This window comes from Gobio gobio, assembly GCF_949357685.1.
Source record: "Gobio gobio genome assembly, chromosome: 1".
Classification (NCBI taxonomy): domain Eukaryota; kingdom Metazoa; phylum Chordata; class Actinopteri; order Cypriniformes; family Gobionidae; genus Gobio; species Gobio gobio.
The window spans coordinates 62,433,976-62,461,646 of record NC_137097.1 but is presented as its reverse complement, the minus strand read 5'-3'; the positions used below and the strand labels follow the sequence as shown (position 1 = coordinate 62,461,646).

Below are 27,671 nucleotides of genomic sequence, written 5' to 3'. Positions count from 1 at the left end.
TCAAAGTGTCTGAATAATTTTGGTCCCAAATTTGTATCAATTTAATTTTTATATATTCCACTGTATGAATAATTTTGGGGTATAATATGTCACAGTTTGCTTGCTATCCTCATTTACATAAATTAACTATAGTGTCCTGCACCCACTAGTAAAAAATTATATCTGGTGTCTGAATAATTTTTGGTTTGACTGTACATTCACACACACTCTCTCTCTCTCTCTCCATGTGAGTCACTCTTTACATAATTGTCTAGACAATGCATTAGCACTCATGCAGATGGATAAAGGGCAACCCAATGACTAACTTGAGAGGCAGGTACTCCCTGAAGCGCTTGAGGGACTTCATACACATGTAGAGCTCAAATAGGGTCTCTCCCATGGTTTGGGTGAAACGAAAACTCTCCTGCTCCAGGTTCCCACACACTCGCTCCATTGCCACATTTACGTCATCTGCCACCTAGAGACACAACACAACATTAAAGCTCCCTCTCTATCACTCGGCTCCTGTTTATCGAGGCAAGACTTATTTTTAACTGAGAATTTTTGGAGCATTCCCAGGGGCGCTCTAACTTACAAGCTTCTCTAACTGCCGATAGGAGATGCTGAAGAAGTCAACCTTCACAGAGCTGAAAGACAAGACACAAAAACATGTATTTAATGGATTGTTTTTTTTTATGCTCTATTTTATTGTTGGTGTGTCCCAACCCAGCTCATTAAGGCTATAAATAAACTATTCGTAGGTTGATTTTCCAAAGTGTAAACACTATGGCTGTGCGGGGCAATGAAAACATTGCTCTGTTTGTTTGAGCATCCCAACCAGTCCAACCCAACAATACTGACTCAACCAACGGCGCGAGTTTGGGACGGGACTATCTGTTTGGCCGACCAATGGCGGACAGAGGTGTGTGTTCTGTAAACCATGTTTGAAAACAGTCATTATGCTACAAAAGTTACCTGTAATAAAGCTTGTTGTAGACATTTTGTCCTCTCTTCACATCCTCACATACTGCATCCACCACCACTACCAGACGCCTCAGCTGCTCCTCTAAAGTCTGTAGAGATGAAGAAAACAAATAGGTCAGCTCACAGAAACACCCATTGCTATCATGCTCAGTTATGAGAAATGGCAGGAGCTCTATTCACAGCAGTATGTCTTTTTTGTATATATAATATACTACTATATAAACTATTCCTGTAGCATTAGAGTATCTCAAACAGTAAAGCATGGCTAGTACCAACACCAAGGTCACAGGTTTGATTCACATGGAATACATGAACTTAAAATGTACAACAATATGAGAGGCAACAATGTAAGAGACTACATGCTGGGTAATATATAATGTAATATAGAGGACCATTGAAACTAGGTGACCATTTTAGTTTCCAGCTTACGTTGTGCTGTAGCTATTTGGTTATATACTTTTGATTATATATTACAAATTGTATTGTTATAAAAATGAATACTTACTCCTTCATCTGGTTTAATATTTGATATTGTTCCTTCATACCATTCAACGGTGCCTTTCTAAATTCAGGAACGAGCAAAGAAACCAAAAATTACAAATAGTAAAAATATATCAACGCATCCATAATACAATAAAATATGCTCCAGGTAATATTTCACAGTCAACGGGTAATCAATCACTGCATGCAGTGGCCCCAAAAATATTTGGACACTTACTGTCGAGATTTCTAAATGTCACTGCATTAGATATTCAATATCCGCTTGAGCTTTTCCCAGAACTAACTTTCATTTTCCTGTGCCATTTTTGAAATGACCTTTAACCATCTGGTCTCAAGATGAGTAGTAGATGTATGAAGTCAGTTCCTCTCCAGTTCGCAAAAGTGTCCTAGATTTACCACAGACGTGGACTTCATCTTATTTACTATGTCCCACAAATGTGTCACAAAAGTGTCTTCATTTTTTTTCACATTCGTACATTAGCGTTCAACTTCAGAAGCTTAAAATCAGTAAGATTTTTTTTAAATATTTTAAAAAACATTTTAGGCAGCATTCATTTAAACAAACATACAATAATATTGTGGAATATTTTTACAATATAAAATAACTGTTTTCTATTTTAATATATTTAAAATGTAATTTATTCCTGTGATCAAAGCTGTATTTTCAGCATCATTACTCCAGTCTTCAGTGTCACATGATCCTTCAGAAATCATTCTAATATATGATTTGAAGCATTGATGATTATTATCAATATTGAAAACAGTTGTGCAGCATATATATATATATATATATATATATATATATATATATATATATATATATATATATATATATATATATATATATATATATATATATATATATATATATATATATATATATATATATATATACTTTTTTTGTGTGTGTGGAAACCATGATAAAGTTTTCTTTGATGAATATAAAGTTCAAAAGAACAGCATTTATTTGAAATAGTAAGAAAGACATTTAAACAGTCTCTTTTGGTCAATTTAATGCATTCTTTCTTGCTGAATAAAATTATTACTGACCCCAAAACTTGTAAACAGCATTGTGCATGGCAAGTGGCATGGCAAACAGCATGGCAAGTGTGGCTTCAGTGTCCAAATACCTTTCGGGACCACTGTATGTCTCACTGTTGGTCTGGAACACCTAATTACCTTTATAACTGTTGCTATTTCCAAGTGCAGTTCATTGCGGTTTGAACACACTGCTGTAAAGGCTGCCATTGACTGCATGTGACCAATGCTCCTAAAGCACACATACACAAAGATCAATGTCCAAAAAAACTGTTTCAACGACACTATCTGGAAACTGCATGCATTGCGCATGTGTTTGTGCGTTGGTATGTCTCTGAGCCCAGGGTACTGTACTACATTGTAGTAGCGACACTAGAAAACACCCACAGGATATCCATTTTTGCGTGTCCCGCTACCCAATACAGATCTACCCAGAGGAGTCCGAAAGGGCAGACCACCATGAGCTCGCAGACACAGCTGCTGCAATTGATGGCAGAAATATCTGAATTCAAATGGATTTATTTTGGTCCTTCGGCCAGAAAATCGACCGTACGAAAGCCGGTCTACGAGCTCATGATTCTCTGAGTGCGTGTGTGTGGGTATAAGTTTACCTCAGCATAAGCTCACAGCGTAAGATGGCAGCAGAATTGTTGCAGGGGAATACTTGACGCATACTCTTCATTTGAGACAGGCAGTAATCACAGTAAAGTCGGAAGCTCTCTGCCAAGAGACTCTCCTGCACTCAGAAACACATAATTACAGAATGGACCCAGATGAAAAGAATTAGTTCCAAATGAAAGGCTAAGGGGGAATTCACAAAGAATTAATTACACCTGCTCATAGCAGCTTTTATTTGCAGTTTGCACACGCTCACCGTGTTGTTTTAGTGTTTTAGTACCAGATTCGTTACAGGAATGACGCAGCTAAATGCAAATTGAACAGTACAATTCTTCGATTCTGTCTGAGTGCAAGTTTGTGAGGAATGCGGCACTTTTCGCGAGTGCACAATGTTAAATGCACCAGACAAAGCCTAGTTTACATGGAAAGTAGCCGTGTTTGTGCTGAAAAGATTAATCAAGACATGAAAAATGTATTGAACCTATAAACCTATGTATTTTATAGATGCATGTGGTCTTATTGTGACAAAATCATGTCTGCATAAACTTTTTTCTTTCTTTTTCTTTTTTGACCTCATATGATGTTTTATTAACAAGGTTCGGGAGGAGCATGTTCAGATAATTGACACAAGTGGAGAGAACTCAAACTTACAAATTTGCGCAAAACTTTTGCAATATTTTCTAAATGTCGATAAAAAACGTTCAAAATGACGCCGTTTCCATGAACCATTATGTGACTAAAACCCCTCTCGCGATAAGTCATTCCAAAATTATGCCACGTATGTTGTAGGTTTATGTATATCCCAGTCACCGCACTAGTCATTATTTTTAATCAAAGGAGAAGGAGGCATGTTATCCAAGCATTAATAGTAAGGAAAGCACCTTATACTTGGTATACCACGGATAGGTGTTTATGGTAGTTTCTCCTTCATCTGCTTCAAGGTCTTAATGATAATTTTAGGCAATTCTTTGTTTTTTGGAATCCAGTATTCCTGTAATTCTATTGTCTTTTATAAGTTTAATAAAGAACTCTGTCTCGTCTTCTGTCCAACATACGGCGTCATCTTTAAAGAATGATTGTCTTCTACGCCAGGTGAACAGAAAATGTGGAAACAAATATTTCCATTGCAGTTGTGCGAAAATTTCCTTTTTCAAATTGCCTGAAAAATCACCTCATGCGAGCGTAAAAACTTTTTTGCGATACATGGGAGTTTTTGCTAAATTGACGTGTTTCCATTGGCCCTATTTTCGATTCGCAATTTCAATTTGTGCAATTTGAAGGGTAATGGAAACGCGATGTATGCTGGACTCCTCCAATCATTTAGTCCGCTTAAACTCCGCCCCATTTCCCCCAATTGACTGCAAACTCGCATTCCGATCTGCCTCTATCCAATCAACAACAACCGAAGAAAACATCTGTGGCTAATTATGTTACATTGCGACTTTATATAAATATGCATGGCATATTGCACCTAAAGTGGATTGTGGTGGTTAGTAAAGACGCAGGTTTTTGCGTGACTGTTTGCAGAACAAAAATCATCTTTCTTAGCGCTATTCACACAGGTCGCGTTTTTAGATTTGACTGCGCTGATTCTCCATTGTTTTTCTATTTAAACATGCACTTAATGGACATTGTTGACCATTGCGCTCACGCCTTGTATTTTTTGTGGCATTTCACACATCAAAGCATTCTAAAAATAAATCAAGTTAAAATATGTTTTAAAATGTTTAAACCAGGGCTCCGAACCGGGGGCCCGTTCTTCGTACCTCGCTAACTCAGTTAGCCGGATTTGATTGTTGACGATTTGGCATGATCTTGGATTGTTTGGTTCTTCGACGCTCATCCTGGACTTGCTGTCATAGCAACAGGTCCGTTAGCTTAAACCTGCTCGCAAGCAGGCTTATTTCATGTAAACAGGATTAGATTGCATCTTGAGGTGATACTTAAAATCTGTCCCAGCCACTGCTACTTTATTACAAGAGTTCTTTACTGAACCAGGGGCAATACTAATCATTTTAAATAATAATAATATACAAATTTTTAAATTGTATATGTATATGAGAATGAATATAATATTATAATGTTGTGTATAATACTATAGACACAGCCACTTGATTGAGCGATTTATTTGTGATGGAATAATTACTTTATAATTTTATTGGAGGTTTGCACACATGTTGTACAGTTCATCTGAGCCGTGCATTAATTTAAGTGATGACGGATATTATGGGATGGCTTGATGCAGCGCAGGAGATGCAGAGAATTTGATCTTGACCCTTAAAAACGTTAATACTGTCACGTTACAAATCTGCTTCAAATTGATGAATTATTACAATTAAAAATTGAATTACAACATTGAAATAAAAATGTAAAGGGTGTACAAATACTGTATAAAATCGTGAATAATTGGTAATCATGTAACAAAAAAAACATTTATCATTGATCTATTATAACTTTTATGTTGGTTTGGTCGTTTAGCTGTTTCCTTATAAAGCTCCAGATATTCGTGGTTTTTTTTTGTGTAATTTGCCAAGTTTTTTGCCAGGTGGCTTTTTTCAATTATATGATGTCATTACGTTGCTGTCTTGACGCCAGCTAATCGCTGCATTGCTGATCATGGTTTCTAGTATCGATGCATCTGCCCTCTTCAGGGAAAACAAGAACGCACAGTGATCTTAGATCATTCAATCCAGATATTTAAATCCAATCCGCAAATTCGTTTGAAGAACCAAATTATCCAGACATCAGTTATCACGATTAAAAGATCTGGGATCTGTCAAATCATCTCAGATGTATTAAGCGAGGTACAAAGAACGGGCCCCGGTTCAAGGAACGAAAACAAAAACCGGAAACGAACGAAATTTTAAGAGGAACAAAAACGAAAACGAAATCAAAATCAATTTGAATCGTTCTGAACAGAAACGTTAATTTGAAATGACCATTAACCAGTTAATAACGTTATTTTATCGTTCTCTTTAATATTTTTATTTGGCAGTGACCAATCATGAAATGAGTTGTACAGCGTGTGACGTTGACAGATCAAGCGTGAGTGAAATGCCCGCGCAGCAGTCATCTATGAATCTACCGTCAGTGCAGAGCACGCATTTTCATGCCTCAAGTACATTTCTTTCCCCGCTGAGGTCTACAATGAATGTGCAGGTATTGGAGGACATTCTTTTCGAACGTATAAATAGACTGATTTAGGCTAGTTTATGGATTCCGTTTAAGCCTATCCAAGTAGGCTATAGCATCTATCAAACATTTTTCCTATAGTCTTTCAGATTGCCAATACAGGTCAATGTTTTCTATATAGACGGTTGATGCTTCGTATTAAATGGTAGGCCTATGTTATATTGCATTAAATGATCAAGCTTTATTAGCTGACTGAATTTGATTATGTGATGCAAGGACGTGTTGCGCAGTGTTTGCTTTGAAATTACCAGTTGACAGTGCATTAAAAGAGCAATAGTTATCCAGTTTATTTATTCTTTATTTATAATTTTTTTTAAAACAAGTCGTGTTGAAAAAAAGTTATGTAACGTTACAAAGAATGTTATCACTCTTCTGAAAAGAATTAGGCATAAGAGGCCACTTTCGATTGTCTAACGCTCCAAAACCGGTCCGCTGTTTATGCTTTGTAATTAATGCATGTATTTCTGTTGTGGTTTTAAAAATGTTATGAAATAAATATTCAAGTTTAATTACCATGTGTTATATTATCATTGAGTGAAAATAAGTCTATTTATACATATTTGTTTAAAGTATAGGCTAAATTAAAATAACGTTATTAACCGGTATTTTTTCAAATCAAACCGTTTTCGGAACAGTAATTTTTATTGAGGAACGCAAAAACGGAAACGCTATAATATTGATTCTGCTCGGAGTGAACCGATTGATATTTTTTTCCGTTTTTAAGCCCTGGTTTAAACTTTTTATTTCAACATTTAGGTCGCGACCCCACGCTTTTTTTAAACCCAAAAACGCAATACATTTTTTTTTTTTTACGGTAAAATATCTAAATATCTATAAAGCAACATACATTTACTTACGCAAAATTTTACTTTTTTGTGCTTTATTTATGCTTAAAGGGATAGTTTACCCAAAATATTTTATTCTATCATCATTTACTCACCCTCAAGCCGTTCCAAACCTCCAAAACTTTCTTTCTTCGGCTGAACACAAAAGAAGATATTTTAAAGAATGTCGGTAACCAAACAGTTGATGGTCTCCTTTGAATTCCATAGTATTTTTTCCTACCATGGAAGTCAATGGGGTACGTCAACTTTTTTTTGTGTGTTCAGCAGAAGAAAGAAAGTCAGACAGGTTTGGAACGACTTGAAGGTAAGTAAATGGTTACACAATTTTTGGGTGAACTATCCCTTTAAAATATGAACAATATTGTCTCCAAATATTCTCAGATGACAAATATTAATATCATGCACATTTGCTTCTTAAGTAAATGTATCTTGTTCTACAAATGCTTGCATTTTACTGGAAAATGGTGGACAAAAATGCTGATTAAGAACATGTTGGGGGTTTTTTTGCAGCGGAGTGAAGTCACCCCTAATGTGTAAAACTTGAAAGAGCGCTGAGCCCTAGAGTGATCTCCAGACGCTGTGTTACGGCAGGTGGATGTTCGCCAGACATTCAGGGTCAGCGAGCTGTTGTAAAGACCCACCAGCTCCCTCTGCACAGCAGTATCCTCCCACTCTGCCTCCACGGTTTTCAGCAGCCTGAGAAGCAGAGCGTAGCTCATCCTCTGAGAGCGGTGATGGCTGCTGTAACACTGCCAACGGCTGCAAACACATGCAAAAACATCCGTTTTACACACTAGTGTCAGTCTCACTGTTGGCAGGCATGTGTAGCTGAAGCATGCAGCGATTATCAGGACGAGTCTTGGTGTTATAAGCATTTGCTGTTTTCATGCTGTTGTGCTCATCCCGTCAATAAACACGCCGACTGCGTGGCGAGCTATGATCTCACTACAGGTTCAACGTTTAATACGCACATGATGGCCTGCTGCAGAGGGGACAGGTCAGCCTGCACTGCATGATGGGACAGCACAGTCCAGGCAGCCGCACACACTTGTCCATTCCAGTTATAAGGCTCTTTCTGCAATTAAAATTGATTATTTATGACAGGCTCTAAGCTTGATGCAGATGAATGCTAGGCAGTGTAAAACAAAAAAAGTGCAACCTGAATTTGATTATGTTCATAGTCCAGAATCTGACTCAACATCTTCTTGTGAATGGTTACATTGGAGGCCATTTTACTCAGTGCTGTGTCTCTCTATTGAGCAGAATGAAGAGTGATGAATACATATTATAAATATTAATAGGAATTTTAAATGAATTAAAATTCTGTCATTTACTCACCATCCTGTCATTCCAAACCTACATGCATTAGAATGTACACTACCATTCAAAAGTTTGGGGTCGGTAAAGACCCGTTCACACTTCACACCAAGAACAATAACTATAAACCGTGATTATTTTTTCAGTATTATTTGATGAATTGTTCAAAAGAACAACATTTATTCGGACTAGAAATCTCCTGTAACTTTATTTAACTTCTCTTTTGATAAATGTAATGCATTCTTGCTGAATAAAAGAAAGAATTCCACAGAAGAATAGAAGTCATGCAGTATTTGAAATACACCATATTGCCAAAAGTTTTGGGACGCCTGCCTTTACATGCACATACACTTTAATGACATCCCATTCTTAATCCGTAGGGTTTAATGTGGAGTTGGTGCACCCTTTCCAGCTATAACAGCTTCAACTCTTCTGGGTAGGCTTTCCCCAAGATTTAGGAGTGTGTTTATGGGAATTTCTGACCATTCTTCTAGAAGCGCATTTGTGAGGTCAGGCACTGATGTTGGACGGGAAGGCCTGGCTCGCAGTCTCTGCTCTAATTCATCCCAATCGGGTTGAGCTCAGGACTTTATTGGAACAGGAAGGGGCCATCCCCAAACTGTTGCCACAAAGTTGGGAGCATGAAATTGTCCATAATGTCTTGGTATGCTGAAGCATTAAGAGTTCCTTTCACTGGAACTAAGGGGCAAAGCCCAACCCCTTTAAAAAAAATCCCACACCATAATCCCCCCTCCACCAAAGTTTACACTTGGCACAATGCAGTCAGGCAAGTACTGTTCTCCTGGCAACTGCCAAACCCAGACTCGTCCATCGGATTGCCAGAGGGGGAAGCGTAATTCGTCACTCCAGAGAACATGTCTCCACTGCTCTAGAGTCCAGTGGCGGCGTGCTTTACACAACTGCATCCAACGCTTTGCATTGCACATGGTGATGTAAAGCTTGGATGCAGCTGCTCGCCCACGGAAACCCGTTCCATGAAGCTCTGCACACTGTTCTTGAGCTAATCGGAAGGCCACATGAAGTTTGGAGGTCTGTAGCTATTGACTCTGCAGAAAGTTGGCGACTTCTGCGCACCGTGCGCCTCAGCAAGCGCTGACCCCGCTCTGTGATTTTACGTGGCCTACCACTATCTCCTACCATTTTGTGGCTGAGTTGCTGTGGTTCCCAATTGCTTCCACTTTGTTGTAATACTAACAGTTGACCGTGGAATATTTAGTAGTGAGGAAATTTCACAAATGGACTTATTGCACAGGTGGCAACCTACCACAGTACCACGCTTGAATTCGCTGATCTCCTGAGAGCAACCCATTCTTTCACAAATGTTTGTAGAAGCGTCTGCATGCCTAGGTGCTTGATTTTACACACCTGTGGCCATGGAAGTGATTGGAGCTCCTGAATTCAATGATTTGGAGGGGTGTCCCAATACTTTTGGCAATAGTCTACATGAGGGTGAATAAATGATAATAACATTTTCATTTTTCAGGATGAACCATCCGTTTAATGAGTGCTATAGATTTCAGGTGAGCAGCAGTACCTGAGTGGTGAAGAGGCGAAGAATCAGGTGACATTCTCCCTGAACTTTTGAGGCGCTGGATCTGGGCTCCAACTTGAACCATTTATCATAACCAACGACCGGGATCTCCTAGTAAGAGACAAAAAGTGGCACAAAAGTAGACAAGCTCAATGAGTTGCCTTGCTGTTGTAATGACTTAAGTGTGCAGAATTAGAGCTTACATTCAATGGGATGTTGATGCAACCTAGGAAATCATCAGCATTCTCCTCACTTCCTGATGCAGCGGCCCCGTTAGCCCTCACGGATTTGGCAATTTGCTTGAAATATCTAATATCACAATGCAACAGTTTGAGTCATTCATTCGGCATGCATTTAAACAAGTTTTTGCAGAGAATGTTTCAGATGTGTGATCTACATTGTGTGATCTACCTGCCCATTCCTCTGAATCCACTGATTTCATTCAGCTTCTTACAGGCTTCCGCAACTGAAACATCGTCATCGTGATCCCTAGGGTGGAAAACAACAACTTTTCAGTGGGAAAAACAGAGATGACTGTTCTCGTTCTGAAGGACATCTGTTGAATCATCTTACCATATGTCCAGATGGAGAAGGTCATTGTGAACATCATCAATGTCACTGTGGAAAGCAAGCACATTTGTCCCACTTGCATTATGACTGATAATTACAGATCATCTAGTGATATATTTCCAATTCTAACAGTAAGATGCTCACAAAACGAAGTGTTCATTCCACACTGGGTTAAGAGTCTCTGGTTTGACTTCGGTCACTTGGATATCCCTGCCCGCCAACACCTCCTTAACACTGGAGCGCTTCTCTAACTTTTCCCGTCTCTTGCGAAAACTGAACTTCCTCTCTTTCTTCTCTTCGGTGTCTTTGGGTGATTGTCCCAAGAGAATTCCCAGCATGCAGTAGGGGTCACTGTAGCCTACCCGGTGTGACAGAGGCAAAAATGTTGGCTAATTAATTTTTTCAGAGCATTTATGTGATGTGAATTTTAGCTCTTTTGAACACATTAGAATACTATTCCATCATTAATGAATAACTACACAGGAACAAGTGAGTAATGCAGTAATAACACTCTAGTAACTACTATTAACTAACAAGAAACTCTAAATAAATTAGTAAGTAATAGTACTTAGTCGAATGTGGTAGTTCACTATTAGCTAATACCTTATTCATACCTCCCGGAGAACTACTAGGAATTACTATATACAGGTTCATAATTAATGTGAATAATTAATTATTAATTCTAAAGTGAAGATCATGGTAACCCAATAGTAATGACTCAAGTGATACTACATAAAGGAATTACTAATTATTTGGATAAGTATTCTAAAGTAAAAAACGTAATAACTCTGTAGTAAGTACTGAAGTTTCTACTTTTGAGATTTTTGTAAGGTTTTGGATAGTAATGAGTTGACTAAAGTGTTACTACTTGGATCAGTATTCTAAAGTGAAGATCATGATAACCCACTAGTAATGACCAAAGTGTTACTATCCAAAACCTTACAAAAACCTCAAAAGCTTGCAATGATTTCAGTAATTACTACAAAGTTATTAAGTTTTTTTCACTTTAGAATGCTGATCCAAATAACTAGTGATTTGTTTAGAAGGCTGTAGTAACACTTGAGTCATTACTAGTGGGTTAGCATGATCTTCACTTTAGAATTAAATATATGTTATGCATTATTCATGTTAATTGTGAACCTGTATATAGTAGTCATCTGGGTGTTATGAACAAAAATAGTAGTTATTGATTACTACCACATTCAACTGAGCACTATTATTACTAATTCGTTAATCAGAGTTTCTTGTTAGTTAACAGTAGTTACTAGAATGTTAATATTGTGTAACTCGTTTGTTTCTGTGTAGTTATTCATTAACAAAGGAACAGTATTCTAAAGTTTTAACAAAGACTTTTACAGACAAAATAAAGTCTAAAACTAATACAATTTCTATGATGCTTTAAGTGAAATAAATAAAAAGTTATTTGAAGATTTTCTGAGGGATGTAGGTAGTATGTCTAGATGTGAATGTTTTGTCTTGCTGCTCTGCAAACTCCAAAACAAAAATCAATGCAACAGACTACATCAAAAGACATAATATTAGAGGTAAAACACACAAACAATACACCAAAGGCTAAAACATCTTACCATTGGCATCTTTCGCCATGAGATTTTTGCCTTTCATTACAGAGACCCTGAGGGAAAAGCTGGCTTTCTACAAAAGAACATTTCAGACATGGATTAGAAAGCACTACGGCAGTAATGAAACCTGAACATGTTTCATTTGCTGTTCGACATGGTGGCGGCACCTTGAGTGAGTGCACAGTAAAATAAATGCAAGCATGCCGTGCTTTAGTGCCAAAGCTTTTTGAGAGCAAAGAAGTCAATGGAGGTTTTCTTTTTCAGATGATAAATGTGAGTACATTATGTATGACACAGACAGTGGGAGACTGCTGTTCAAATGAAGGCTTGGATCATTGTGATGCACATTCAAATGGCACAACATTTTTTCTGTTCTTTTCAAAGAGCTTACAAAAGGTAACTGGGGCTTATTTCACAGTGACATTTCAAAGTTTAGTCGCGCAAAAGATAAAACTTGTTTAAATAGTTTATTTTATTGATTTTACCTCGTTTTAATAAGAGAGGCTCTCTATAGATATTAATATCTTCCACTTGTTGTAGAATTCTTTAGCCTTTACATAAATGAAAAGGGGAAAAAATCGGTCTATAAAGAAATAAGAAGTTGACACTTGATATAAAGCTGGCAGCAGCATATGCTTTGATTGTCAGAACCGAATGTTGAGAAGAAGAGAGTCGAGAACGTAGTATCAGACAAAACCCTCACCTTTGATTCTCTGACCCTCTGGAGGATGATGTCATGCTCCTCTTGACCCATATCAAAGACCTGAGCGAGAGCGTGATCAGGGGAACGATTAGTTTCTTGAAGAATTCATGATTAAGAAATGCAGCGACAGACACGTTCACAAGTCTATGGTGGTTTAGTTCTTTTACATTGTTACAAAGGATCAAATAAATGCTGTTCTTTTGAACTTTCTATTCACCAAATAATCCTAAAAAACATGATGATAATGAAACATGTTTCTTAAGAAGCAAATCAGATCATATTCTAATCATTTCTGAAGGATCTTGTGACACTGAAGACTAAAGCTTTGACATCATTAAAACATTTATTTTAAACTGTAATAATATTTCACAATATTACTGTATTTTGGATCAAATAAATGCAGCCCTGGTGGGCATATTAATGACCCAAACCTCAGACTTTGGAGGTGTATATATATATTATTTCAAGGAAATATAATTAGCAAACATATATATATAGAATTCAGAATTCATAATTAGAATTCAGTTTAAACTCTTGTTGTTTGTTTTTAAAGCTCTTACTGGTCAAGCTCCTCGTTATTTTAAAGATCTTCTTACTCCTCAGTCATCGTACAGATTTTTAAGATCTTCAGAAAGGGCTCTTTTATCCATCCCTCGCTCTCGTCTAAAAGCTAAGGGAGATAGAGCTTTTTCTTTTGCTGCCCCCCGTCTCTGGAACCAATTGCCCCTGGACATCCGCCTTGCACCTTCCATTACTATTTTTATGTCAAAATTGAAAACCTATCTATAGTCCCTGGCATTTTCATATTATTATGCTTCTGTCCGACTCTTTGTTTTGTCTGGTTTCACGTTGTTTCTATTGTCTTTTATTCTTGTTTTTATCATTTTGATTTTTTATTTCTCTTAACTCTGTTCTGATAGTTCAAATGTGCTATAAAATGTACTTACTTACTTACTTACTTACTTACTAACTATAGGCTTATTAAACTTTTCTCAAATGTATGTAAGAAAAAAGTATACAAGTACTGTATGAGATAATAATATACTGAATAATAGTTTATTTATTATTTAACTATATATACATGTAATTAAAAAAAATGTCAGAATTGTTTATCTTTCATGGCTACTCAATTGGAAACTTGTATAGAAAGACTCGCTTATAAAGAGTGTATCAGAGACTCAATGTTGTGATATTTGGAAAATATGTTTTTCTCTAAAAAACATTTAATTTGGAGTCCAAGTAATTGCTTTTGCAAGTAATTCCTAACCCTAAGTCTTCAACACAACTTTCAATATAATTGCATAGAAAACTGCTTACCTAAACTTCTACATTGTTCTAGTCAAGCTTATGAGTGTTGACGACCATTATTCTTGGGAAAGGGGTTTTTGCCTTTTATAGAAGTGATGGTAATCAAAGCTCAGGCTATGTCAGTTTTTTTTAGTTTTTTTTGTTGAAGATAAAACATTATAGATCAGACACTTCAAACATAAGACCTGCTGCACCTCGGTATTAGAGGTCTCAGAATGGAATCAGGCTCCTCTGGAGTGACAGGGGTTTCATAGGTGTAATATAAGCACCGAACATCAATCCCCATTGGGCACGAGCTTTGATGTTTAATCATGTCTGAGACAAGAGCATCTGCTCCAACTCATAAAACCAAGTCAAAGTAAACAAACCCCCCCACCACCACCACCACCCAAACACAACCCTCCGTTCCCCCACAATCCCTTCAAGGACCAGCCTTTCTTCAGGAACGCAGGGACTTTGAAAACAAAAGATGAAACAAATATTTCTGTCTATTTCATTTCTATTTAGAAATCAATCAGAGCATGATATTTATTTAGGTCTTGGTGGATTTGGAGCACCAGAGGCACAACGCACATTGTGATATTTGTGCTGTTGGGAGGCTGTGGGAGTGCTTGAATGCGATTTATTAAGAAAAAAAAAACACCTTCTGCATGTAGTTGAAAATGTCCCCTTCGGTGGTAACGTATTCTGGCGATGGCACCCCAACCCGATTGACCATGGTGTAGATGGCCTCCTCATACAACAAATCCAGCTAAAACAGAATGATTTATTTTACCATTGGAGAAAAACGGCAATGTACCACAAGAAGGAAATCATCTGAATCGTTGCGTTTTGAAAGGATGACCAGGAGACTCACCTCATCCCTGTTGGCCCTTTCTGGAACAAACGCCTGGTCTTTGCACTCTGGGGGTGGAGGAGCGCAGCTGCTGTCCTCCTGTAAATGCATGAGGACAGAGAACCAATAGAAACAAAGATGACAGGTGAGGTGATCAATGAAGAATGAGGAGCTCATTAATTGCGCGTAACAATGAGCATAAAACAATTCCGTACCCATGTAGATTCATCAGCTGAGAGCAATGAGCAAGCGAATGGAGAGTTTATGAGCTCTTCAGAATTATCGTCTGTGAGAAATGGATAATTTGATCCAAAATTTGAGCTTTATATCTGGGTTGCGTTAATAGATGAAGGGGATCTCGACAATAGCACAGCGATAAACTCACACTTTTGTCAATGAGCATCATTTACTTTTTAGTTTTTATCTACAATCAGTTCTCCAAGGGGAGTGATTTGAGTCAAATGTTCTTATCAATGACTTTCAGGGAGAGTCTGAAACAAAAAAAACTGAAAATAAAACTAGGTTTTATTCACAAAATAGGCTTATGAAGTGATTTATGAAGTGCTCAGATAAAAAGTTTTTTCTACCATGGTTTACAATTGTAATACCTTGTGGTAGCTACCAGACAAACCAAGGGTTTTAGGCCTTGTAGAAAAACAGATACAGTAGATTATACTTAATTTATATTTAATAAATATATGAACCAGGGTGGAAGAAATTTCATTTCTCAGAATGCCATGACCTGTTGAATTTCTCTGAATAGAGTGCCATTCAGTTTTATCCTATTGATTTTTACAAGTATTTTCCTATTAATTTTTCCCACTGTGATTATTTTTAAAGCCTTCATTAAAGAGCTAAATACTATGAACCAAACCAACCAGTTATGAGGTAAATCAACATTAGAAACTCTGATTTTAAGCAAAAAAAAAGAAGAAGAAAAATGGTACAAGACTATGTAATTAACGGCTTTAATGAGGGAAAGAACTACAATCCCATGAAGCATTTGCAAATGACACAATTAAAGAAAAAATAGGGCTGTCGATTTAATGTGTTAATTTAATTAATTCTTTATGGGAAAAATAATGCGTTCAAATTATTAACGCATTTGATGCACCACTATACGTACAGTTCTGGACAGAATTATTGGCCCCCTTGGTAAATATGAACATAATATCTGCATAGATAATCCTTTTGAACCTTTCATTGAAGTAGAATAATTGAAAATGTGTGGAAAATCTCTTTAGTAAATAAATGTTTTTCTCAAACACATTTGACATAATAATTAGCACTCTTTTATTCAATACTTTTTTTCAACCTCCTTTTCCCAAAATAACAGCTCTGAGTCTTGCCTGATGAGTTTGGAGAACATCTGACAATAGATCAGAGATCATTCCTTCATACAGAATCTCTCCAGATCCTTCAGATTCCCAGCTCCATGTTGGTGCTTCTTCTCTTCAGTTCACTGAACCCCACTCATTTTCTATAGGGTTCAGGTCAGGGGACTGGGACGGCCGTGACAGAAGCTTAATTTTGTGCTCAGTGACTCATTTTTGTGTTGATTTTGATGTTTGTTTTGGATCATTGTCCTGATGGAAGATCCAACCATGGCCCATTATAAGGCAGTCAGGTTTTAATTGTATATCTGCTGGTGTTTACTAGACGCCATGATGGAATATGGTATCTGAACAAGATATTCAGGACCTCCTGCAAAAAAAAAAAAAAAAAATAGCCCAACAATTTCACAGATCCAGCAGTATATTTAACAATGGGCATGGGGTCATTTTTTATCCCTGTTAGCACCAACCCAATTTGACCACAGAACCAGGTCCTTTTTGAAGTTCCAATCGTGTCTGCGATTGGAAACCCCAAACAACATGTGGTGATGTAGGGGTTGTTGTTGTTGTTGTTGTTTTTTCCCATTTTTTTCTTTCTTCATCTTTCTGGCCCCAAATCTGAAATAATCTCAGCAATTCTCCATCTGTGATCCTTGGAGAGTCTTTGGCCTCTCAAACAATCCTCTCCGTGCATTAGGATGATACAAAAACATGTCCTCTTCCTGGCAGGTTCGTACCATCTTTAGTTGATTGGAACTTCTTAAGTATTGCCCTGATGGTGGAAATTGGGATCTTTAATGCTTTAGCTAATTTCTTTCAGACACTTTCTATTTTGTGAAGCTTAACTATGTTTTGCTGCACATCAGAACTATAGTCTTTTACTAATTGTGATGGATGATTGAAGGAATTTGGCCTTTGTGTTTCCTCATATATATACGCCTGTGGAACAAGAAGTCATAACTGGACAATTTCATGCTCCTAGTCACCCTGGTGTGCTAAAAATGGTAAAAATGAATGGGAATATACTTCAGAGATATTTTACTCTAAATTCTAGGGGTGCCAATAATTGTGTCCAATGTCTTTTGGAGCAAAAACATTTACTTCATAATGTGATTTCCTCCCACTTTCAATTCTTTTGCTTCAATGAAAGATTAGATTTTTGTGAATTTATTGAATGAAATATCAAAAAGATAAACAATGCAGATACATTTTTTTGATCAATATTACCAAGGAGGCTAATAATTCTGACCTCGACTGTAGTTCATCTTACATTTCATACAGTTGATTGGTGATGAATATAAAACAGGGCAACAACTCATTGCATGGTGGAGCCTGTAGAATAGAATGCCCCCTAAAATTCAAGATATTGGGGCAACCAATTGTATGAGGTTTTTGTCTCATATTTATGTCATGATTGCATGATATAGCAATATCTCATGAGAGCTGTTTTTGTCCCGAATAGCATGAGTGCAAATGTGAAATTGATTTTGCCTACAGCAGTTCAATCAATAAGAAGTTAATATTGTGTTATATTTAGACACAATCTTGTCTGTTTTTGCTCCATTTTTCCAACGAAAATATTACTTATAAAGCCAGAGCAGAATCAACATTTTGACTGAATCAATCGGGTGAACCAATGATTCATAAAAATATCTTTACTTTTCCCTGGGAATCGAACCCATGACCTTGGTGTTGCTAGCGCCATGCTCTACTGTTTGAGCTATAGGAAAGCTATTTACCGCCACCTACTGGCAGTTTTAGTTTCTTATTTAGAGTAGACTACATTTTTCAATATTAATTTAAAAAAAAAAAACATTAAAGGGATAGTTCACCCAAAAGTGAAAATTCTGTCATCATTTACTCACCTTCATGGCCGTTGAAGCCTAAACGTTTAAATGTAATAAATTCTATGTTGAATCAAATTTATCTAAAGCTTTTTTTTTGTAATGTCTATTTGATGCTTTTCTCATTTAACACACTAATAATGACTTTAGATGATCTTTTGGGGGTAATTTCTCAGCCAAATTAAATGTGTGATTAATGTGCAATTAATTAGTTTAAATAATTGCCACATTGTGTACTTAATTAGTTTTACATTTTGAATGGCTTGACAGCCCATAAAACGATGGAAAAATATGAAACTATTGATTTAATTTGGTTGACTATGCATATAGAAACAACATACCATAGAATACTCAATTTGGTTACATTCTCTGCACTCTGATTGGTGGAAATTTCTTTGCAATCCTAGAAAATGTGTGATTTTTACTTCAACGACCTGTGTGTTACTTGATCATAAAACAAAAAGGAAGGAAAACAGCCAACAATTTGTTAGCAATAACTCTAAAAAAAAAGAGTATAAAACTGTACCTTTTAAGGTACAAGTGGCCGTCACTGGGGTGGTACCCTTAAGGGTCAGGGGCAAGTTCGGTCCTAGAGAGCTGATGTCCTGCTGAGTTGAGTTCCAACCCTACTAAGCCACCACAGTATAAAACTCACAGCTCCCAGCATGCATTGCATCATTAAGTATGTCACCATTGTTGAGATTATATGCTGATTCTTGATATCTGTGTGCGTCTAAACTTTCCCCCCCCCCTTGAATGTATTTAAAATCAGAATGTCTGATCTGTGACAAAGTATTTTTTTATATATAGTATTTATTAACATTTTTTATTTGAACAGATTATGTGCTTTGTTAACACTGCAACAAAAACCACAAAGTCACAAAAAAGCCAAGAGTCAAACTGCCCAACTAAAGAAACACTGAAATTTTCAATAAATCATCAACATCTAAACCTCTGTTAATTCTCAATAAGAACATCTATAGATGTCTTTCAGGGTTGGAGCTAAACTCTGCAGGACAGTGACTCTCTAGGACCAAACTTGCCTACCCCTGCTCTAAGTAGAGGAAAACAATGGAATAATTGGACCAATTGTGTACCTTTAAAGGTACAGTTATACGTTTTGTTCCCTAAGGAACAAAACTATACCTCCACTGTACCTTTTTTCTGAGAATGTAGCACTGACTGCTGTCAAAGTTCATGAATCCACTCTACTGTAAGGAAAACACTGAGCGAGATATGTGCACGTGGGAAGTTAAGGAGGGATTCACTGCTCGCCAAGAAGAACAGTGCTGCGCATTTCAGCTTTGTTAAAGACCACAAGAAAGATCCAGACACACGTGCCAGGGAGACAAGATAAAATTTGATCTTTATAGCATAAATGGGAACGTTATTTTCGCCCAGAGCAAAATGATGAATTAACCCTCTAATGCATGAATTATGTTTTTGCATAAAAAAAAAAATTTAATCTTATTTTCTTGAAGATTTAAGATAACAGATTAACAAACAAAATTTTTTTTTTTAAAAACCCACCCCCTTAGCAGATTTTATTTTGTTGCCTCAGGGCAACGCTATGCAGTATAGGTAGTAAATCACAGAGAAAAATGTAATATTGTCTCAATGTTTATTAGGAAAATCAAGAGGGAACTGGCACTCTTTTCAATTAATAATGGGTTTCAAATATTTAATTGTAGCATTTGGTCCATTTACACACATCAAACAGTGGTAATTTTCCTTTTAAAAACACTTCAAATATGTCTTAGCAAGTAAAAAGTATTTAATCTGACTAAAACGTATTTGTCAATCCATCAAACAGAGGTAGTTTTCTTTTTTCAAACACTGTAGAACCTGTTTGAACAGTTCACTTTCTCACTCTAGAATGTACATTTCCTGAAGAAAATGTGAGTGGTGCTTGCCGTGGCAAAAAAAAATCCTCTCGGATGCTACTGGGATGCAAAAAAGCCAAGCAACATGTCTGTAGGATGTTCTGGGGCTGAGATATGGCTTATTAATGTGTTTGTACTGTTGCTAGGGTACTGTACATGGTTGCTACGATGTGTCTATACAGTTCTTGGGGTGATATTTAAAGACTATTGGCCAGTCTGAGTCAAAAGAGCCCACCCTCATGACTGTACGATGTTCTGGGGCTGAGATATGGCTTCTTTATGTTGCAGTACGGTTGCTAGGGTGCTCTAAATGGTTGCTAGGGTGTGGCTATACAGTTAATGGGGTGATATTGAAAGACTATTGGCCAGTCTGAGTCAAAAGAGCCCAACTCTGTATTTCTACAATGCTCTGGTACTGAGATATGGCTCGTTAATGTTGATATATGGTTGCTAGGGTGCTGTAACTGGTTGCTAGGGCGTGGCTATGAAGTTATTATTATTATTTTACCATATTGTGCACAAATAACATGTAATGATGTGTGATAACATCCAAACACATTGTCAGCAAAGACCTCCATAAAAAGTACCCCTTATCGCATAACGTTGCCCTGAGGCAACAAGAAGAAAAACTGAATTTCTAAACATGCTAAATTAAAAAAAAGTTAATAAAACTTGACAAACAACTTCTCTACACCTTCATGCACATACATATATTTTTTATTTACAGTTCATGTCATTGTAAATAAGATTACTGAAGCAAATAATCTTACCTTCTTCTCACACCATGTGCTCATGTGACCACATGTCAGAAAAGGAAGCCCCGCCTTCAATGATGCTTGATAGTGACTCCCACACCTTATTGGACCATTCTATAGCAATCATTTGACCATTTTGATTGGTTGCAATTATTTAAAGAAACATGTACTGGAAATTAAACTTAAAAACACTTTCCGTTGCCTGAGAGCAACGCTATGCAGTAGAGGGTTAAGACATCAGACCCTCATAGCAGACGTGCCATATGGTGGTGGGAGTATCATGATTTACAGCCTAAGAACTAGATAGCTTGCGGTATTTGTGGGCATAATGAATCCTAATTGTACTCTGCATCTCCCCTGCAGAAACGCTATAGAATTTGAGGGTCTTCTTTTTATTCAATCTTATTAGGCATTGTATTTTATTCTGCTCTGCTTTCAGTCTCTTTGCACGTATTATGTAGTCCTGTCAATTAGGTTAGCTGACATTTATTACTATTATTACATGACATTTCCTTATATCATTGCCATTGTCGCTGTCGCTGTCGCTGTCGCTGTAAGGTTCTGGTGGAATTACATTTTGTTAGTTTTTCTTACAGCTGGACTAATAGAAGAATGGCACTAAACCTGACATGATTTACACGAAAAAATATACTAGTGAATGTCATGAAATCCATCCGTGAGGTGACAGTTAACAGAGTGTAGGTCACACATTGCAATGCTAATGATGATAAACACAAGTAAATCAATAGCGGAGAGGAGCACACAGAGAAATTTGTTGTTTTCCAATGGTCAAGTCAAAGTCCTGACCTTTATCCGAATGAAATGTTGTGGCATGTCCTGAAGTAAGCAGCTCAAGCAAGAAAGCACAACAAATCTCAACGACTCGATATAACATGCTAGAAACATAATAGTCACTGCAATAACGATCCAATCATAGACTCTATAAAGCATTTGCCTATTTACAGTGGGGCAAAAAAGTATTTAGTCAGCCACCAATTGTGCAAGTTCTCCCACTTAAAAAGATGAGAGAGGCCTGTCATTTTCATCATAGGTACACTTCAACTATGAGAGACAGAATGAGAAAAGAAATCCAGAAAATCAGTGATGATTTTTAAAAAATGTATTTGCAAATTATGGAGGAAAATAAGTATTTGGTCACCTACAAAAAAGCAAGATTTCTGGCTCTCACAGACCTGTAACTTCTTATTTAAGAGGCTCCTTTGTCCTCCATTCGTTACCTGTATTAAAGGCACCTGTATAAAAGACACCTGTCCACAACCTCAAACAGTCAGACTCCAAACTCCACTATGGCCAAGACCAAAGAGCTGTCAAAGGACACCAGAAACAAAATTGTGACCTGCACCAGGCTGGGAAGACTGAATCTGCAATAGGTAAGCAGCTTGGTGTGAAGACATCAACTGTGGGAGCAATTATTAGAAAATGGAAGACATACAAGACCACTGATAATCTCCCTCGATCTGGGGCTCCACGCAAGATCTCACCCCGTGGGGTCAAAATGATCACAAGAGCGGTGAGAAAAAATTCCAGAACCACACGGGGGGACCTAGTGAATGACCTGCAGAGAGCTGGGACCAAAGTAACAAAGGCTACCATCAGTAACACATTACGCCGCCAGGGACTCAAATCCTGCAGTGCAAGACGTGTCCCCCTGCTTAAGCCAGTACATGTCCGGGTCCATCTGAAGTTTGCAGAGAGTATTTGGATGATCCAGAAGAGGATTAGGAGATTGTCATATGAAACCAAAATATAACTTTTTGGTAAAAACTCAACTTGTCGTGTTTGGAGGAGAAAGAATGCTGAGTTGCATCCAAAGAACACCATACCTACTGTGAAGCATGGGGGTGGAAACATCATGCTTTGGGGCTGTTTTTCTGCAAAGGGACCAGGACGACTGATCCGTGTAAAGGAGAGAATGAATGGGGCCATGTATCGTGAGATTTTGAGTAAAAACCTCCTTCCATCAGCAAGGGCATTGAAGATGAAATGTGGCTGGGTCTTTCAGCATGACAATTATCCCAAATACACCGCCCGGGCAACAAAGAAAATCTTTGGAGGGAGTTGAAAATCCGTGTTTCCCAGCGACAGCCCCAAAACATCACTGCTCTAGAGGAGATCTGCATGGAGGAATGGGCCAAAACGGGAGACTTACAGAAAACGTTTGACCTCTGTCATTGCCAACAAAGGGTATATAACAAAGTATTGAGATGAACTTTTATTATTGACCAAACACTTATTTTCCACCATAATTTGCAAATAAATTCTTTAAAAATCAGACAATGTGATTTTCTGGATTCTTTTCTTGGATTTTCTCATTCGGTCTCTCATAGTTGAAGTGTACCTATGATGAAAATGACAGGCCTCTCTCATCTTTTTAAGTGGGAGAACTTGCACAATTGGTGGATGACTAAATACTTTTTTGCACCACTGTAAATACAACCGACTTTTTTGGCAATGTATAAAATGTTAATGATTTACAAAAAAATAAAGGGTATAAAAATAATTTGTGATTTATTAATTCATGCATCCAAGGGCTACAGGAGGATATGTATTTCTATAAATCAAGGTTTCCATCCACAAAGATGAATGTTGGATCACTGTGTTCAAAGAAGTTGTGCATATTTTCATACGTTAATTGCGTGATTATATCATCAGGTCTACATATTTCTGTAGAATGCTTGAATAGTGAGTATACAGTAGCCATTAAAGGTGGTAATGCCGTTTTGATCATCAAGAACCACTTGAAGGCAAAGTCTCAGCCAGTATTGATTGCTGTCCTTTCTAACATATAAGTGGGAGAATAACACTATTCAATAAACATCTAATTCAAGGACATTAACTCTAATGCTGTCTCCCTCTTTATAAGAGGGAGGGTGAGTTTCTGCGATCGCTGAATCCCACAGCAATGTTCAGGAGAGAACTACTTTAATATGGCCTGATTCTTCAGATTGAGCACACAGGGGAATGTGATGACAGGGATACACCCTGGTGAAAGCAGGGATGCAATCTTTTGAAGAATGTGGTTACCTCCATTTGGCCGGCAGACAGCAGGCTGTCCTGTTTCTGGAGGATTTTATTCATGCGGTCAAAGAAATCTCCGTTACCCCTGGCAACCCTGGAAATAGAGACGGATCAGTTCAGTTGCGAAACATTTCACTCATGTTTACATTTAATTACACAATGTGGCTTCACAAAGAGTTTCCCTTCCCTTCCCTTCCCTTCCCTTCCCCGGGCTCTGCTTCACTGTAATCAGTATCACATATATGCTGAAAGCTCATCTGGACCTCTGGAGTGCGGCTCATTCACAGTAATAAGATAAGATGAGCAACACCGAGATCTTTGACAGGCATCCAGCAAATGCTTGTTTTGGGTTGACATGCAATTACTTCAACATAGATAAATGGAGAAGTGGTAATAAACTGTCAAATTGTCAAATTTAGGCTGAAAATGAGAGCGGTGGTGACATACGATGAGGACAAATTAGCATGAAGCTTTTACTTTCAGACAATACTCATGGTTTCAAGAGAAGTAAAAGTGATTATTTGTTACGAAGTTCTCTATTATATGCGAACACTAATGTGAACAATAATACTTGTAGCAGTTGCTACTAGGGATGTGCTGAATACCTTCTTCTGAATACCACAAATAATGACTAATGACAAAAATGAATAATAAATTCAACCAAGTAATAATAAAAGAACATTTGCTAACAAGTGCAAGGAAAAGGTTACATTTTTAACAGATTTAAAATTACAACTCAATGGTGAGTGTTATAAAGCTAATAGATCTAAAGTGCTGGGGTTTTAAGTGATTCCAAGTTCTGGTGGTCATATTGTGTCTCAATTTATTGGCCATCCTATACTATTTCATACTTATTTTCTACTTTTTAAAATGTCCAAGTAGCCTATTTAAAAATAAAAACTAGCAAGATAACGCTTTCTTTTATCACTTTATTTTAACTTTATTTTACATAAAGGTTGTAATAAAAAAGGGAATCAATTATTTTATGAATTCTACATATCGGCAGTATGGAAACTATGAAACACAGCGAAAAATTTGCCTTTTATTAATGTTGATGAACTTCCTGATTAAGCTCCGCCCACAGCCTATCCTATCTGAATACAGAAACAGATCATTTTGTCATTGCAATACAGGGAGTGCAGAATTATTAGGCACGTTGATTTTCTGATCATATTTTTTTTCCAGGCACATTTGACCAATTCCAAACCACAGTAATCCTAATAACTACTATTGATTTAGTATTTAATAATGTATAAGTGATATATAATTGTTCATGAAGGCTGGAAATGAAAATCACCTTATATTCAGGTGTGCAGAATTATTAGGCATGTTTTCTTTTACAGATAAATTGAGCCAAAAAAGAGATTTAACTCAGACTGAAAAGTCAAAAAGTATTAAATGCCCATGAGAAGGATGCAATACTAATGCAATACTAGACATTGCGGTTAAGGCATGACCATTGGACAGTGAAATGCTTATTGGGTCAGCAGGATCTGACAAAAACAGGTGGTGAAGAAAAAACACCTATTAACTGCAAAAGAATTAAGAATTAAGGTGAAGAATTAAGGGTGAAACCATCAAGAAGCCTTTAGTCTCCAGCGCCACCATTTTCCAAAGCTGCAACCTACCTGGAGTCTCCAGAAGTGCAAGGTGTCAGGATCTCAGAGACTTCAGTTAGGTAAAGAATCCTAAAAAATGACCCCCACTAAATAAGAATCACAAGCTGAAGTGTTGTAAAATACATGAAGAAGGTTTTTTTATAGGCTTTATGGACAGATAGGTTGAGAGTGACTCTTGAAGGACCAGCACCACATCCTCTAGTACCACTGTTTGAAGAATTCTTCTTCCAGAATCTGGCAGTACGTTTTGGGAGTTCATTTTTAGTCCATCTCTGCAAAACGGACTTCAGGATGGACTAAAATGAACTCCCAAAACGTACTGCCAGATTCTGGAAGATGAATTCTTCAAACAGTGGTACTAGAGGATGTGGTGCTGGTCCTTCAAGAGTCATTCTCAACCTATAAAACCTATAAAGCCTATAAAAAAGCAGGCTTCATGTATTTTACAACACTTCAGCTTGTGATTCTTATCTAGTGGGGGTCATTTTTTAGGATTCTTTACCTAACTGAAGTCTCTGAGATCCTGACACCTTGCACTTCTGGAGACTCCAGGTAGGTTGCAGCTTTGGAAAATGGTGGCGCTGGAGACTAAAGGCTTCCTGATGGTTTCACCCTTAATTCTTAATTCTTTTGCAGTTAATAGGTGTCTTTTCTCCGCCACATGTTTTTGTCTGACCCTGCTGACCCAATAAGCATTTCACTGTCCAATGGTCACGCCTTAACTGCAATGTCTAGTATTGCATTAGTATTGCATCCTTCTCATGGGCATTTAATACTTTTTGACTTTTCAGTCTGAGTTAAATCTCTTTTTTGGCTCAATTTATCTTTAAAAGAAAACATGCCTAATAATTCTGCACACCTGAATATAAGGTGATTTTCATTTCCAGCCTTCATGAACAATTATATATCACTTATACATTATTAAATACTAAATCAATAGTAGTTATTAGGATTACTGTGGTTTGGAATTGGTCAAATGTGCCTGGAAAAAAAATATGATCAGAAAATCAACGTGCCTAATAATTCTGCACTCCCTGTAGATCAACACAAGTTGTATTAATAATTAATATAATATTCTCATGTTTTCATACAATTTGTTCAGGGGTGGACTTTTTTCTAAAAATCGCAAGTTTTAGTATTGAGTCGGATTGTCTGTACAGTACCTGTGACTTGAAAAACGACACAACGCAATAGCCAGAAGTTTAATTTTCTCGTCAAAATGCATGCTGCTCCAACAAATATTACTTGCCTATTCATAAATCACCCATGCAGTCTCTAAAATTATCATGAAACTTGTCTTGTGCTATGAAATGTTTTTTTCTGAATATGCCGTGTGCAATGCAAACGGCGTTTGCTCATGTATTTGTTTGGGCTGGAATAGAAACATGAAATGCGCAGAGTCTAATGTCAAACGTTAATTCACCGCAGTGCCACTTTAACAAACATTTGTCAAAAGCCTCGCATCCAGTTATATGATGAGCTGGCATCAATGACACAGGTTTAGATAAAGTTTATCCGTCAGTTTTCTGTTGTCTTGCATGCATGTAGCTTTATCTTGTTAGTACAGCCATGAATTGGTTCAGCATTTACATTTTACAAAGCAAATTTGGTCACAAATGTCAGTTTCACAATACTATTCTCAAATTTGCTATTACTGACAATAGCAACGTTTTTTGCTTTTTTATAGCAACCGTCTTCATTGAAAGACTGGATGATTTATGAAGTAGGCTATTATATAATATCTGGGGGAGCAGCATGTATTCTGATGAGAAAATGTCATTCAAGTGTCGTACATGTAATGTGATGTGCTTCAAGCTTACAAGCTGATATGAAAACATGAGCCCAGCCCTTCCCATAATGAAATAAAGAAGACTTTTGAATGTATTGTACATTAATAACCTCACACTATGTGATAGCTTGCGTGAAAACTGCTTTAAAGATAAGCTTGAGTCCCGTGACAAGCATATGACTATATTGGCGTTTTTGTTGAACAAACTTTTGCGATTACATTGCAGTAATTAAATCTCTTATTTTTTCATCTTAACAATAATACATCATCTTGTCGTGCAAATGTTTAATTGTAATAGACATATTGCACAGGCTTTCGGAATTGACGAACGGCTCTGTCTGTTATTCGGCAAAATAAAGCTTCAGATTTAACTTATTAGAGGTGCA

General features: G+C 37.1%; 1 protein-coding gene across 1 annotated transcript in view; it reads right to left on the bottom strand.

Annotated features, from left to right (window-relative positions):
• baiap3 (BAI1 associated protein 3) overlaps positions 1-27,671 on the bottom strand; it is a gene marked incomplete at its 5' end in the record, with an annotated part of 58,599 nt that overhangs the window by 13,780 nt on the left and 17,148 nt on the right. Inside the window, 19 exons of the mRNA XM_079819707.1 lie at positions 306-457; positions 575-626; positions 955-1,052; positions 1,469-1,525; positions 2,644-2,734; positions 3,114-3,238; positions 7,799-7,916; positions 8,129-8,232; positions 8,317-8,409; positions 10,030-10,137; positions 10,230-10,335; positions 10,438-10,515; positions 10,600-10,644; positions 10,741-10,954; positions 12,183-12,249; positions 12,880-12,939; positions 14,831-14,938; positions 15,044-15,121; positions 23,884-23,971. Coding sequence (XP_079675833.1) covers positions 306-457; positions 575-626; positions 955-1,052; positions 1,469-1,525; positions 2,644-2,734; positions 3,114-3,238; positions 7,799-7,916; positions 8,129-8,232; positions 8,317-8,409; positions 10,030-10,137; positions 10,230-10,335; positions 10,438-10,515; positions 10,600-10,644; positions 10,741-10,954; positions 12,183-12,249; positions 12,880-12,939; positions 14,831-14,938; positions 15,044-15,121; positions 23,884-23,971 — 1,842 coding nt within the window. The remainder of the gene's footprint in view (positions 1-305; positions 458-574; positions 627-954; positions 1,053-1,468; positions 1,526-2,643; positions 2,735-3,113; positions 3,239-7,798; positions 7,917-8,128; positions 8,233-8,316; positions 8,410-10,029; positions 10,138-10,229; positions 10,336-10,437; positions 10,516-10,599; positions 10,645-10,740; positions 10,955-12,182; positions 12,250-12,879; positions 12,940-14,830; positions 14,939-15,043; positions 15,122-23,883; positions 23,972-27,671) is intronic.